The sequence below is a fragment of the Microcebus murinus genome, chromosome 18 (assembly GCF_040939455.1).
Source record: "Microcebus murinus isolate Inina chromosome 18, M.murinus_Inina_mat1.0, whole genome shotgun sequence".
Taxonomy (NCBI): domain Eukaryota; kingdom Metazoa; phylum Chordata; class Mammalia; order Primates; family Cheirogaleidae; genus Microcebus; species Microcebus murinus.
Window position 1 is genome coordinate 43,098,423 of NC_134121.1, and position 15,049 is coordinate 43,113,471.

The 15,049-nt window shown below is 47.7% G+C and overlaps 3 protein-coding genes across 3 annotated transcripts in view; 1 reads left to right on the plus strand and 2 right to left on the minus strand.

Moving 5' to 3' along the window:
* Positions 1-15,049, plus strand: part of EIF1 (eukaryotic translation initiation factor 1) — a 478,792-nt gene that overhangs the window by 152,514 nt on the left and 311,229 nt on the right. The window lies entirely within an intron of this gene.
* Positions 4,320-5,402, minus strand: KRTAP29-1 (keratin associated like protein 29-1). Its single transcript, XM_012766054.2, has one exon. The coding sequence runs from the start codon at positions 5,400-5,402 to the stop codon at positions 4,320-4,322; it is 1,083 nt and encodes a 360-aa protein (XP_012621508.2).
* Positions 11,442-13,060, minus strand: KRTAP16-1 (keratin associated protein 16-1). The gene has a single exon (XM_012766053.2). The coding sequence runs from the start codon at positions 12,999-13,001 to the stop codon at positions 11,442-11,444; it is 1,560 nt and encodes a 519-aa protein (XP_012621507.2). The 5' UTR covers positions 13,002-13,060.

Genomic DNA, 15,049 nt, shown 5'->3' on the forward strand with positions numbered 1-15,049 from the left:
AACACAAGAGTCAGAAAACTATGGCCCAAGAACCAAATACAGCCCATAGCCTGCTTTTATAAATAAAGTTTTATTAGAACTCAGCCACACTCATTTGTTTACATATTGTCTGTGATGCTTTCCTGATTCAATAGCAAAATTCGGCCAGGCGCAGTGGCCCACGCCTATAATCCTAGCACTCTGGGAGGCCGAGGTGGGCGGATCGCTCAAGGTCAGGAGTTCGAAACCAGCCTGAGCAGGAGCAAGACCCCATCTCTACTAAAAATAGACAGACATTAATTGGCCAACTAAAAATATATAGAAAAATTAGCCAGGCATTGTGGCGCATGCCTATAGTCCCAGCTACTCAGGAGGCTGAGGCAGCAGGATTGCTTGAGCTCAGGAGTTTGAGGTTGCTGTGAGGTAGGCTGATGCCACAGCACTCTAGCCTGGGCAACAAAGTGAGCGTCTGTCTCAAAAAAAAAAAAAATAGCAAAATTCATTAGTTGCGACAACAACCATATGCCCCACAAAGCCCACAATATGTACTATCCGTCCCTTTACAGAATAAGTTTGCTGGGCTCTGATAGCATCATTCTAATTTTTGCCAATCTAATACCTGTAAAGCAATATGTAATTGTTTTTTAATTTGTATTTCTCTGAAAAAAATATATTTTTGAGAATCCTTTCACAGGCTTACAATATTAAGGGTTCATTTTCTGTGACGTTCTATTCATATCTCAAGTTTGGATATGAGGATAACTAAAACTTCATAGAACACATTAATAGACTCACAAGATAATGCAAATTAATAAGTTCTCAGAGGTAAAATTCATCTAACTTCTTTGTTTTGTAGATCAGGACCCTGGTCTTATGTAAGGTCATACAGTGACTAAGTGACCAGGCTGGGAACTCAAGCCTTCTCCTCTGAACCACGATCCAGCGCTCTTTTCTCACCACTGCCGTGGAAGGCCTTCTTTGAGTTGTGTTTTCGAGCAGGCCATAAAGCAAACATTCATGCTCTTATTCCTCAATGAGCAGTGAGACCATGCTATGAAGTTTCTACCTAGAGACAGAAATGTCTCCTGCACCCTTTGATCAATACTTTTCTCAGTGACAAGTTGGTTGAACTCAGCAGGCACCTAGCCCACCAGCAAGTCCTAGTCTTCCTGCAAAGGAATTGCCATAACGGAAAAGTCCACATGAAATGATGATTCATCTCTATCTTATTCCTAATTTACCTTTTCATAGGATATGCATTGACATAAATGCTAATGGTTAAGGCACTGATTATTTTTTGCTCCTTTGCAAATAAACTTTATAACTACCAATTTAGAGAGAGAGAGAGAGAGAGAAGGAGGAGGAGGAAGGGGTTGGATGAGTCCCATATCCCATAAAGGATCAAATAAGTAATTTCTTCTAATAAGACCCATAACACTTCATCAAAAACTTCTCCTGTGGGACAGGGCAAAACATCATAAACACAAACAAAGAAAAGGTCACATTCATTATTGTAAAAGACATGGCTTTAGTATATAAAGGCACAGAATAGGAAAACCTCCCAGTTTCTGGGGGTGTTATATCTATGCAGAAGCCCACCCCCCACACCTGACAGCATGCCTCTCCCTTCCACTGAGGTCCCAGCTCAGCCTGGACATACACAGTATGGATCTTGATGTCCCATTGATTCGGGATTTTTTGGTGAATTTCCTTCATCCTTAATGTTTTTCTCAGAATGTCCCACACATATTGGCAGGATGTATTTGACTACTGAAAACCACAGACACAGGGACTGAAGGGCTGAAACCGGTGAATGCTCAGCCCATGAGCATCAGTAAGTTTCTGAGCAGATCCCAGGGTCACTGTCCCTGGGTTGGGGAGAAGGATCATTCTGGGAGCACGTCAGAGCTCTAGTCCTAGACAGCATAAGGAGAGAGGCCCAACCATTTAAAATGGGACAGTTGTACAAAGTGGGACGGGAGAAGAAAAAGGTAGTATCAGCTGGGCCAATCAGCTGCTGAAGGCCAAAGTACTAAAACCAAACGGTTACTGCTCTTCACTCAGATTTGGTTAGGCATGTTTTATAGGCATCTGGTTCAAGGCAATTGTAAATTGTGGAACAAATAAATTAACCTTAAGTAAAGCCATAGAGCTAAATCGAAATGTGGTGTGTACATGTGTGTGCACACGTGTGTGTATTTGTGCATGTGTGTGTGAGTACGTGTATGGAGACAAGGTACTGAAGACAATGTCAATATACAAAAATAAAAGGAAAATACCCATCAGAAGACTAGAACAGAATGACATACCTGGATCATCTAAATGACAATCCCACCTATATCTTGAGATCAGAGAAGCAGAATTGCCAATTCTGACATTAGTCAATTCAACTACCAGTAGACCATCAAGCCCCTTCCATGTCTAGGTGCTCAGTTTTGCCCTGATTGCCGTCCCACTTTTTTCTGACCCAGAACCTTATTTCTTGACCTTGACTCATGTGATCCTAAAACCAAGGATGCACCCATTAATACTTTCTCTACAGCTAGAAAGTACACATCACCAACAGAAAAATAAGAACCATGAAGATGTGTGTTCCAGTTATCAATTTATTGTTGCTCACTTGCAGATACATCCAGCATTGCTTGCTCTATTATACTACAGATGGAGCCTGTGAGTATTTCTCCTTTGCCAACTGACACAGTGTTACGCTTTGTCAATAGAAGGGACTAGAGAGACACTGGAGTGAGAAAGTGTTTCTTTTCCTGCCTTCCCTGTGCCCCACCAGTCACAGGCAGCACATGTGGATTCCTCTGTGTTCACCTCTTGCAATGCATGTGGCTTCCACTGTAGGAAGCTCCTAGAGCCTGCAGCTTCTGTAGACCTGATTCCTGCAGCTCGTGGCTTGTTCAGTGCCCGGGTCCTGCAGCAGGAAGTGGCCAGCAGTGTCCTGCAGCCCAGCAGCACATGGCATCTCCCCATGGGCGGCTTCCCCCAGCACCTCAGAGAGCAAATTTCCAGCAAATGTACCAGTGTGGCGTCTCGGCAAACCTCTCCACCATCCAGTGAGCCACAGCTGAGCCCTGTCCAGCTAAGTCTGGGTTTTAGCCAGGGGGTGAGGGTGGGGAATCCTCTTCCTACCTCAGACCTCATAGTTGTAACTGCTCCTAATTCTGCTATTCCTGTATTTTTTTAGATTTCTGTTTACCTCCTACCAGCCAGGAGCAGTGATAACCTTAACCTCATTCCATGTAATAGTTAATAATTATTTATATGAAACATCCCCTGTACAAATTAATACGTGGTTTTTGCCTCTCTCCTGATTAGACTCTGACTGAGAAAGAATTGGTACTGGGAATGGTCCCAGGAAATAGATCCACAAAGCTGGGACATGGGGATTGATTGGGTCATGCCCTTGGCCTGAGCACAGTGCTAGATTTCTGGCAACGGGAAACAGGGTGAAAGTAATCCATGGTGTGTACTAGGATCACAGTTCAGCGAGCTATCACCTACAGTGGCACCTGTGATGAGGCGCCAACCACATCAAGTGCCACGGGAGCGCAGTGGTCGCTTGGCCATTACGGCCATGATGATGGCCCTAAGGGCTATGGTGTGGGGCTGATCCTTCTGCGTGCACTTAAAGTGCTTACAGAAAGGGAATCTCAAGCTCAGGTCATTTAAACCTCAGCTTAAGTCACTGTCTAGAGTGTCTATGACAGCCCTAAAAGAATCACTTATTTCTTGTAGCCACAGGACTGAGACTGCTAAAAATCAAATACAACATATAATTGTGTGGGAGTCACTCTGAGCCTCCTTACTCCCTTCCAACTTGAGCCTCTATCATTCTAGAGACCAGCAGACCAATGCAGACCCACTGACTTAGAGGGCCTCAGGTCACTGTGTTCAAATGTGACCTGCAGGAAATCTATGCAGGGTTGTATATAAGAATGAAAGCACTCCAAGAGTCTTATTCATTATACTTAACCACTCACATTTTTATTAGCAGTTGGCAGCAAAAGAGTCTTCTAAAGACCAGGCAGCATCAAAAGAAAAAAAAAAAAAGACACGAGAAGATTTTGCTGAAATGACATGAATTGACTTCAGGAAATGCAAGCTACAGGGTGGACCATGCTTACTGAAAGGTTATCCTTGGTTAAGAGGGATCTCTTAGTGGCCGGACAAGTTCCATGGTCAGTACCTGAAGAGAAAGTGCGGCTGGACTTGGGGTAAAGTTAGAAATCAGGCATTGCTTGTGCTCAGCTAGAGGCAGTCAGGCACCCATGGGGTGGCTATGCACTTATAGACAGTGACAAACCATCTGAGGAGGTGTGAAGAGTGCTCCATCAACAAAGTGTCGTCTTACAGAAGTTGGACTCACAGCTGGGTCGGCAGGAAGTCACCAAGCGGGTGCTTCCCTTGCAGAGATTTGGGGAAGTTGGTTGGAAGCAATTGGAGCTACAACCAGATGATATGCCTAAACCTGTCACACAGCAAGCTGATTGGCGGGAAGAAGATTTGTAGCCATTTTGGTTATAGGAAGTGGGTCCACCACAGGTTGGTTGGCCAGAAAGCACAGTGCCACAGGAAGCTGGTTTGCAGGAGTTCTTTGCAGCACAAGAGGACTGGCTGTTACCCACCGGCTGGCAGATGAAGGACCTGGAAGGAGCCGGTTGGCAGAGAAGTGGCTGGCAAAAGGAGGGCACACGGCAGGTAGGATTGCAAGAACTGAACACGTAAGTTGAAGGCTGGCAGGGAACGGGCACACAGGGAAGTTGTTGGCAAGTCTTGAGAATGTAGCAGACAGGTTGGTAATACATTGATGTACAGAGCTGGCCTTCATCACTGATGGGTTGACAGGAACCTCCTTGGCAGCAAGTGGGTTGGCATGGACTAGCTGCACAGATGATTGGTGGGCAAGATGTTTCAGGACAGGAAGTCACTTCAGAGCAAGACGGCTGGCAGGATCCATCGTCGCAGCAGACTGACTGGGCACAGGCTGTCTGACACAATCCGGACAGGCAGACAGGTTCCTGGCAGGAGCTTTGCTGGCAGGGATTGGCATCACAGCACTTTACCTGACAACCAGTGGATTCCAAGCAGGATGGCTGGCATGTGCTAACCAGACAAGGCGACTGACCAGCCCCAGACTGATAGCAGGCCGTGCGGGAGCACATGGGTTGGCAAATAAAACTCACGCAAGAAGTAGCTGGAAGGCAGGTGGGTTGACACGAAACAGGCTCACAGCCACTTGAGGCACTGCTGGACAGCTGACAGTTTTCTTGGCATGTAACCAATTGCCACGTCCTGCTCTGGCAGGAACTGGGCAAACAGATAGCATATCGGAAGCTGCCACCAGTTGGGCGGATGGCAATGGTGGGCACAGCTGGAATGGCGGTGGCGTTTCCAGGACAACAGCTGTCTGCCATGGTGCTGTGCTGATCTTGCTGGCAAGTTGCAAACTCCGTGCACCTGAGTTTGAAAGACATCCAATACATAGGGGCTTTTATAGTTCTTCACTGCCAGTGTGGCATGACCTAGAGCATCTTTCCTTATTATTGTTTTTACTCATTTGTGTGCAAACATCTGATTAGCAGGCTTCAGGAGCCTGGGAGATGTTGTCCCAACTTTAAATAAGTATCTGTTGAGTTGAGAGTTTTCTTTGCTGACTTTGGATTGGTGGACGCTGCTCCTGCTCTGGGATGAGCTGTCTCTTTTACAGGTTGTTCCCCAGCCTCACTGAGGCAGGCTTTTCCCGGCACTAACCTCTCATCAGGAGGCCTGCACCAAGCCCAAGCAGCCGTGCTCTCCGCCAGGAATGCGGCCCTGCGCCACTCAGACAACCAGGAAACGAAGCTCTGACCCCATTGGAGCAGGGGGTGAGAGAGACAGCAACAGAAAAATTATTCAAGGGTTAGAGGTATTCCCTTCCCCTCCACAATGCTCACCACATCCTTCAGATGTGGTGGCCTCCCCACCCCAAAACCCTGGTGCACACTACCACCATTTGAGCAACATAGTTTTAGTCAGTCAGTACCAATTTGATGGCGAGTAGATGTGGAGCCCATTTTCCAGATCTTGTGTCGCCTCACTTTGGATAATGGGCTTAAGCTTAATCCAGTATAGCATAAACGGTGCAAGCTCACCGTCATTTCTTAGAATTGAGTAATATTACATTATGAACATATACCAAATTGTAATTATCCACTGGTGAATTGATGGGCACTTGGGCTGTTTCCATGACCGTGCAATCGTGAATTGTGCTGCCATAAACATTCGGGTGCAGATGTCTTTGTAATAAAATGTCTTATGCTCTTTTGGGTAGATGCCCAACAATGCTATTGCTGGGTCGAATGGCAAGTGGGAGGGGGGAGGAGGGGAAGGGGATATACTTACATACTTACATAATGGGTGTGGTGTGCACCAACTGGGGTTTGGACACGCTTGAAGCCCTGGCACAGAGGGGAGGTGGGGTGGCAGGGGCAATATATGTAACCCCAACAATATTTGTACCCACATAATATAATGAAATAAAAGGAGGAAAAAAAATTATTCAAGGGAACCCAAGGACACTCAAGTGCCTCTCTACCTCTTTCTAGAACCTTCCCACTCTGCTTTCCTGAAACCTAACTTTACTAGTACTATTACTAATAGCAACAATAGTGTTGGCTTTCATGAACTGCATGTTCACTGTAGACCAAGCCCTTGACTGCATTTTTCGTTGAATCCTCTCAATGACCTAGTTTACTAATTGCAATTGTCATTGCTGTGTTAGAAGTGGCAAAACTAAAAAAAACCTTTAGTTTATTATTAACTTTAAAACAAAGTTAAGATTAAAATGTAAAACTTCATTGGCCTTTTGGGGAAGCTTAAAATCTCCCCAAATTGGCTGTTCTCAAGACTATAAAAAGAAAGAAAGAGCAGAAATCAGAAGTGTCAAAACTAACTCAGAGAGTTTAAATCATGTTCCCAAAATTGTGCAAGTAATAAGCGGTAGAAACCAGATTCAAACCTAGCTCCAGCTGAGCCCCCAACCCCTGTCCTCAACCACCTGTCAGACCTCCTGGCGTTGGGAGCGTGGCAGGGGGCTTTGCTATGGCGATTGAAGGCTCAGGAGCAGGTCGCCCAGGCGCCCACTAGGGATCATCTGCCCCCTCCAGTGACTGCATCATCAGCCAGATCAAACTGGTGTGAGTACTCACCTCCCCTTATCAGTCCTCTGAAAGGCAATCTTTCAATTTGGAAATTTTAAAAGCTGCAAAATATTTCATCAAGAAGGATTAAACTAGCCCTATGGCGTCAACAGTGTATGCATTCTCTATGTATGAAAACATCCTCCAAGAGTGATAGAAGGACATCACTGAAAAGTGGTTGTAGTGTTAAGTCAACCCTTCCAAGAGGAATTCACGGCAGGTTTTCCTGACCTTCTGCTTGCCCCGGCCCTGCCCCACCTGCTAAGTCCAGCGTCCTCCATCGGTCCATGTTCCCGCCTGGTTCACGCTGGAGGTGCGTGACGCAGGGGAAAGATCACAGTGTGGGGAGCCGGGCAGGACTGGTCTTGATTTCTGCCTCTGCCTCTAACTCATGCTGTTGGACATGTTGGCTAGTTACCCAAGTCTTCAAAGTTCCGAGATTTCATCAACTGCACCATTGTTTCTCAGATTATTTTTGCTCTGCTTTGGCTGTGCCACAAATTATCAAAAATGTTGGAAATTCTGGGGTGTAACTTTGCAAAGTGCCAGCTACAAAATGCTTTTTCCTTGGCACCCTCCTCACCCTCATGTTAAAAAGAAGAGAAACTTTTCTGATCGGAACAATGTCTGTAAGTCCTTTATCCTTGTCATTAAAATGCTTTTTTCCCCGGCCATTGATTTTTATGTCACACCACGGGTCACAGCTTTTGCCTGCCTTCCTGTCTCTGTTCATTTTGTCATCTTCCAAAGCAGGGATCCCTGCGCCACGTTTTAGTCCCCGATACACACACACCAAAGCTCTTCATCTCCCAAGAGGAAACACTTTTGGTCATCAAATAGGTCAATCAAAATGGGAACATGAATACATTTGAGAAACTTATCACCTTCAATCTGAAAAAGGTATCAATATCCTACACTACTTTAACAGTTGTAGAGCAATCCATTTTGACATCTACTTTCTCTAAGTCATTCTGCTCTTGTTTCCTTTCCTCTTAAAGAGCTTCCCAGTAGAAGGAACATCCATTTTGCTGTGGTTCAAGGCACTAAAGGCATCTAGCGAATCTACCAGAGATGTCTTGTGACCACGTCAAGAAATACAGTGATTCGTAAAAAACATAGACTTTGGACAAAACTAGGTTTTTAGTCACTTGTATGTTACTAGCTGTGACTATTCTGAATTTTGTTTATCACTCCAAATGTGTGTGTGTGTGTGTGTGTGTGTGTGTATGCATACATACCCATACATATGTGTGTGTGGTTTTTGAACTTTACATATATATATGTATATACACAGAGACAGAGAGGTGGTCTTCCGAAGTTTGTTTATGTCAATCCACGTCACGCTAGTCAGGTTGACCTATGCTGTTTCAAGGAGCCATTCTCCAGTCACTCTCACCGCATGTAATATTCCATCGTGTGACTATGCCACAGTTTACTTGTCTGTTGACAGGCACTTGGATTGCTCGTCCTTCAGATTCTTCATTTTACATAATAGGGGAGAAAAAAATACTACTTCACAAAAGGGCTGTGATTTATGTGAAACACTAAATCCAGTGCTTGGCACAGAGGTTTAAAACCGTGGTCAGCTCCCCTCTTGACTCTGGAAGGAGACAGAAACAAATCCCAATGGCCTGATGTGACAGTGACTCCAACCAATATACAGGATATGCTTTGCTCTTGACTTTCTTCCTCGGCTATTGTCTAACACAGTGGTTCTCAAACAGGGGTAAATTTTGCGATGTCTGGAGACATTTATGGTCATCACACTCAAGGGATGCTATGGGCATCTAGTTGGTAGAGGCCAGGGATGCTACTTAACATCCTACGATGCCCAGGACAGCACCCGCGACAGAGAATTATCCAGCCCAAATGTCAATAGTGCCCAAGCCGAGAAGCCCTGGTCTGCCCCCCCACACACTATGCTTGTGATGACTAAGCTGCACCTGAGGATGAGGGTCGCCCTCCATTCTGTGTACTAAGTGCAAAAAGGTGACTGAAGAGACTCTGTTCTTAGAGATTTTAAGAGGATATGTATGGAGTTTATCCACAGAGTGTCAGGTAGGGACTAGGAGAACATAAGGAAAATTCTTTCACAGGAAATCCAGGTTACCCGACCTTCCTTATTGTGTGATCCCCACATGCTGTTTCCATCCCACTGTGGACCCCAAAGCCATTGGCTTCCTCCCCAGTCTCTCTCTGTTCAGGACCATGTTCCTCCACTGAGTTCTTCACACCAAGGCCAGAGGGATGTTCCAAAACCCAGGGCTTTTCACGTCCCTGCCCTGCAAACAGCTCTGCCCAAAACCCAAACCCAAACGCCTCTGTCTAGCATGCAAGGCCCGACATGGGCAGGTCACTGTCTGCTCTCTGACCTCAGAGCTCACCACTCCCCTAAGGACAACTCTGCACAAGCCTTGCCTAACGAACAGTTTGCTCTCAAGCCCCATTCATTTGTCCATGTTTCCTCTGCCTGGAAAGCTCCTCCTTCCCTATTTATAACTGGTTAACTCCTACTTGTTCTGAAAGACTCAGCTCCAGCATCACATTCCCCAAGAATTCTTTCCTGGTTCCCCCTATGCCCTGCTAAGTTCACGGTGTCCTGTGTTTACCTCTATCCTAGTGCAAAGGAATGTAAAAATTGTCTCCCTGTCTGTCTCTCTCCCCAACAAAGAGTGAGATCCTTGGGGGTGGGGACTGAGATTTTTCTCTTTTTATTCCTAACACAGTCTCTGGTACCTAACAGCTGTTTAATAATGCTGAAGGCATGGATGGATGGCTGAGTGGATGGACGGCTGTGTAGATGAATGGTTGTATGGATGAATGGCTGAGTGGATGAATGACTGTGTAGATGGATAGATGGATGGCTGTGTGGATGGATGGCTATGTGGATGGATAGCTGTGTGGATGGATAGACAGAGGGATGGATGACTGTGTGAATGGATGGCTGAGTGGATGGATGGCTGTGTGGATAGATGGCTGAGTAGATGGATGGCTGCATGGATGGATGGATGGATAGATGGATGGTTTTGTGGATGGATGGCTGTGTGGATGGATGGCTGTGTGGATGGATTGTTGTATGGATGGATAGACAGAGGGATAGATGGCTGTGTGAATGGATGGCTGAGTGGATGAATGTCTGAGTGGATGGATGGATGCATGGATGGATGGCTACATGTATGGTTGTGTGAATGGATGGCTGTGTGGATGGATGGCTGCGTGGATGGATGGATGGATGGATGGATGGCTGAGTGGATGGATGGCTGAGTGGATGGATGGCTGAGTGGATGGATGGCTGAGTGGATGGATGGCTGCATGGATGGTTGTGTGAATGGAAGGCTGTGTGGATAGATGGATGGATGGCTGAGTGGATGGAGGCTGTGTGGATGGGTAACTGTGTGGATGGCTGGCTGCATAGATGGATGAATGGATGGATGGCTGCATGAATGATGGATGGATGTCTGAGTGGATGAATGGCTGTGTGGATGGATAGACAGATGGCTGGTTGAGTGGATGAATGGCTGTGTGGATGGATGGATGGATGGATGAGTGGATGGAGGCTGCATGGATGGGTGGCTGTGTGCATGGCTGGCTGCAAAGATGGATGAATGGATGGATGGCTGCATGAATGATGGATGGATGTCTGAGTGGATGAATGGCTGTGTGGATGGATAGACAGATGGCTGGTTGAGTGGATGAATGGCTGTGTGGATGGATAGATGGATGGATGGCTGTGTGGATGGACAGTTGTGTGGATGGATAGACAGATGGATGAATGGCTGTATAGATGGATAGATGGATGAATGGATGGATGGAACTGCTCTCAAAATGAAGCAAGTCACTAATACAACTATGGCATTAACAGAAGTGCAATGAAAATAGCATGTCACTTCAACTAAGCCATTTTTATTAGATAAATATTTTACCTCATTAGAGAAGTCCCCAAGGAACACAAGTATGCACAGCAAGGGAGCACACGCATGAGGACAGAAAAAATTTTATGTCAGGAAAGAGATTTGAGATGGCACGCCTCTTCTCAGCTTAACAGCAGCAGGAAACAGAGACTAGGAGCATCCCACTGTCAGTGCCCAGGTGGCCTTCACTTGGACCACTGGAATATTGACATTTCTGATGGGCTCTTTGAAGCATAAGCAGATGGCAAGTAGCAGTGCAGAAAGGAAAAATCCTGGCTAAGTCATAATGAGCTTCAGGGAGGGCAGTTGAGTATTCTCTCCAGGTGGTGGCTTGCTTTGCAGGAATTGCTGGGCGGGGGCTGGCTCAGCAGTTGGCAGGCTTGCTGGCAGAAGGCTGAGTGGCTGTAGCCTCACGGGTAATTGGGGTGGTGGGTTTGGCCTCAGTGGGCTGGCAGGGACCCTCCTCTGTGGCCTCTGCCTTGCAGGGGGACGAGTCGGCACAATCAGGCTGGCTGGAAGTGAACTTCTTGCAATCTCGTTTACAGGTGTCTGACTCAGCACAAGGCTGGTGGGCACAGACAGGGCGGTAAGAGTAGGAAGTGAGGTAGGCCGGGCGGCGCTGGATGGAGTAGCAGGGGCGGTAGCAGGCAGGACGGTAGGAGACGGATGTCACGTAGGGCTGCCTGTAGGAGATGAGTCCGGAGCAGATCGGGCGGCAAACTGGGCGGCAGATTGGGCGGCAAATAGGTCGGTAGGAAACTGCAGGACTGCAAGGCCGTTTGCAGGAACTGGGTATGTAGAAAGTCCGAGGGCAAGTTGGTTGGCAGATGGCAGATGCAGAAGACCCCGGCCGGCAACACAAAGGTTGGCAAGAGGTAGATGGGCAGGAAACAGGCTCACAGCTAACCGAACTACAGCGCTTGACCACGTAGCAGGTAGGCTGGCACGGGCTGGGCACACAGACAGCTGGTGAGCAGGGGCTGGGCTCAGAGCAGATGGGTTGGCAGACACTGGAGACGCAACAAGAAGGCTCCTGGCAAGTGCTGGAGATACAAGGTGGCTCGCAGGGGCTCGGAACACAGCAGACAGGGCGGAGGCAGACGGGCTCACAGACCAGAGCCACGCAGGGAGCCGGCTGGCAGATGCTGGGTTCTGAGCAGGATGGCTCACAAGGACTGGGGTCACAGCAGACAGCCTGGCAGCTGCTGGCCACAGAGCAGATAGAGGGACCACAGCTAGGCGTCGGGCACACTGGCTGACAGCAAACGGGCTCACAGACCATGGGTTGGCAGGAACTAGGCACGGCACACACAGCTGAACAGCAGCTGGGTTCACAGATGACCGGCTGGCAACAGCTGGGTTTGCAGAGCACAGGCTGGCAAGATGTGGGCACACAGAGGACCGGCTGGCAGGAAGTGGCCTCACAGCACACTGGTTGGGCACAGCTGCTCTCGGGACAAGTAGGCTCACAAACGGTGGCCTCGCAGCACAGGGGTTGGGCACAGCTGCTCACGGAGCAAGAAGGTTCACAAACGGTGGCCTCGCAGCACAGGGGTTGGCAGCAGCTGCTCACGGGACAGGAGGGCTGACAGCATTGTGGATTGCAGCTGGGTGACCCGCAGCTATCTTGACAAGTCACCAGCTGCCATGTCTGACTCCGGCAAGAACTGGGCAAGCAGACGGGCACCCCACAGCTCACCTCGGTGGAGCACAGCGAGATGGCCGGCACGGACGGGCATTTCCTGGAACAGCAGCTGCCAGACATGGTGGAGGTCCTGTGCTTCCTTGTGAGTCCCAAGAGGTGGCTGCCTGACTGTGACAGCTCTCTGAGACCCTCACTTTTATACGCCCTCGTTGGCCCATGCTGTTTTGGGCTCCTGCATCTTTTCCTCATTGCTGTTTGGGCCAGTGTGTGGAGGAACATCTTATTATACCAATGTTTGTTGATCTGCAAGCTGTTTGTCTACTCATAAAGCAGCGTTTATTTATTGACTTGCTAAATCTGGAGTCCTCAGAGCTACAGGTAGCCTTAGAATAAGCACTGACCCCTCCAAGCTAGATGATCTATATTTCTGAGCATCAGGAACAGGGAAAGAAGAATGAAACTGATCATTTAGCCACCTTCTAGTCTTCTGTATACCACATGAATAAGACCTACTCACCCATTTTCATGGGTCCCTCTGTCCAGTAGGCAGACAAGCTGCAGACAAATTCCCTGCAACACAATGGTAAGTGTTGCACACTTACCAACAGACACACAACAGACACACGCAACAGACACACAAGGATTAGTAAAGAAGAGCAGTGGTGACCTTGGTCAGGAGGGGCTCACCTGGCTGCATTTTAAACACTTGCACCTTACAACAATGATCATACTTACAACCATCAGCAATCCCACAAGGCAGAGATTCTTCTCCTCCATTATAGATGGAGAAATGGGGCAGAGGGTGAGATATTTCAGTCACTTTCTGAAGAGCACAAACAGCCACCCCCTATCCAGGGCTGCTGTCTTTCCTTCTCACCAGCCTGTCTAAATCGACCTTTCTCAGTAGACTTCATCAAAGTCACACATCACGGGATCAGCCCCCTGCCATCCTCCATCCCATCCCAGGAGCAGCCCTACCCCAGGACATTTGCTCCACTTGTCCCTGGAAAGCATCTGACCCATACTCTCTGCTCCTCCTCGAGCATTCAGGAGACCTCCAGGGTCCTCCTTGCCTTCGAAGATCTTGACAGCTCCTAAAAGGAGATGCCTCCAAGAGCCAAAGATAACAAAGAAAAATCAGAGGTTACGGGTGTCTTCCCACGTTTGTCTCTCAAAGACACTGTGAACAAGACATTCATCTCAGCCACTGCTTGAGACAGAGGAGGAGAGACATGAACCAGAGGTTTCCAAACACCACAGTCTGACATCCTGGCTCAGTAAAGGAATGCCCTCACCTCCACCACACATTTTTATCACCAATGCAAAAAGTAGGATCTCCCTAGGAATAGCTGAGCCATTGTGCCACCCATTCATCCCCCCTTCACTCATTAATTCATGCAATCATTGATTCAATTTCTCTTTTATTCATCCATTCAACTCAGCCAACACTGGGTTCTATATGACAGATACAAAGCAAATGGGCTGTAATTCTGGCCACAAGGAGCCCAAGTGTAGAAGAGAAATAGACACATCCATAAATAATTATGGTACAGCATTCAAGTGCTATGAAAGGGGGATGCATGGGTTGCTCTGGGAGTTTGGGGAAGTTAAGGAAGCCTTCTTAAGCAACATGATGGCTCTAGGAAGAAGGCTGGAAAGGGGTGGTAAGGGCAAGTAAAGAATGAGCTGTAGAAACCAAAGACACAAGACCATAATACATCTGGGAAGCCCCAAATGGTCCAACATAGCCAAGATGACAAGCTCAAGGGAACAGGAAGGGATGGCAATGGGAGTAGAGGGGTTACTAGGCACCCAATCATGAAAGGCCTTGCAGACCATGATTAAGAAGTTGGATTTTATAGTGATTCCTGCAGGTTCAAGCAGGGGTATAACTTGACCAGGCTTGCCCTTTGGAAAGTTCTTTCTGGCTGTGGAGAAAGGGGGAATGAGGGCAAGTCTGGAGACAGGAAGACCATTGGGCGTCTGGGGCAATTATCCAAAAGTTTCATGGTGACAACCTGAACAGGACAGTGCCTTGGGGCTGGAGCAATAGGAGAGGCTTCAAAGTAAAGAGGGAGCATCTACAGGTCTTAGTGGTTGAACATGGAAGATTGGGATCAGCAGGTGCTATTCTTTTCAACGTGGTTCTCAGGCAACAGGCAAAGGGGACTTTTGAACAGCGCTGCTGAAGGGAAGGTAGGTCAGGATCTCCCAAGACCCTGCTCCCTGCCCCTTGACATCACATAAGTACCTCGAGGGCAAGGACCTTGTCTGTTCACTGATGTATACCCAGCACCCAGAGCAGTGTTGGATACCTAGGAGGTGCA

Coding starts and splice junctions, on each gene's coding strand:
- KRTAP16-1 (XM_012766053.2), bottom strand. CDS start 13,001: ATGTTCCTCCACACACTGGCCCAAACAGCAATGAGGAAAAGATGCAGG.
- KRTAP29-1 (XM_012766054.2), bottom strand. CDS start 5,402: ATGGCAGACAGCTGTTGTCCTGGAAACGCCACCGCCATTCCAGCTGTG.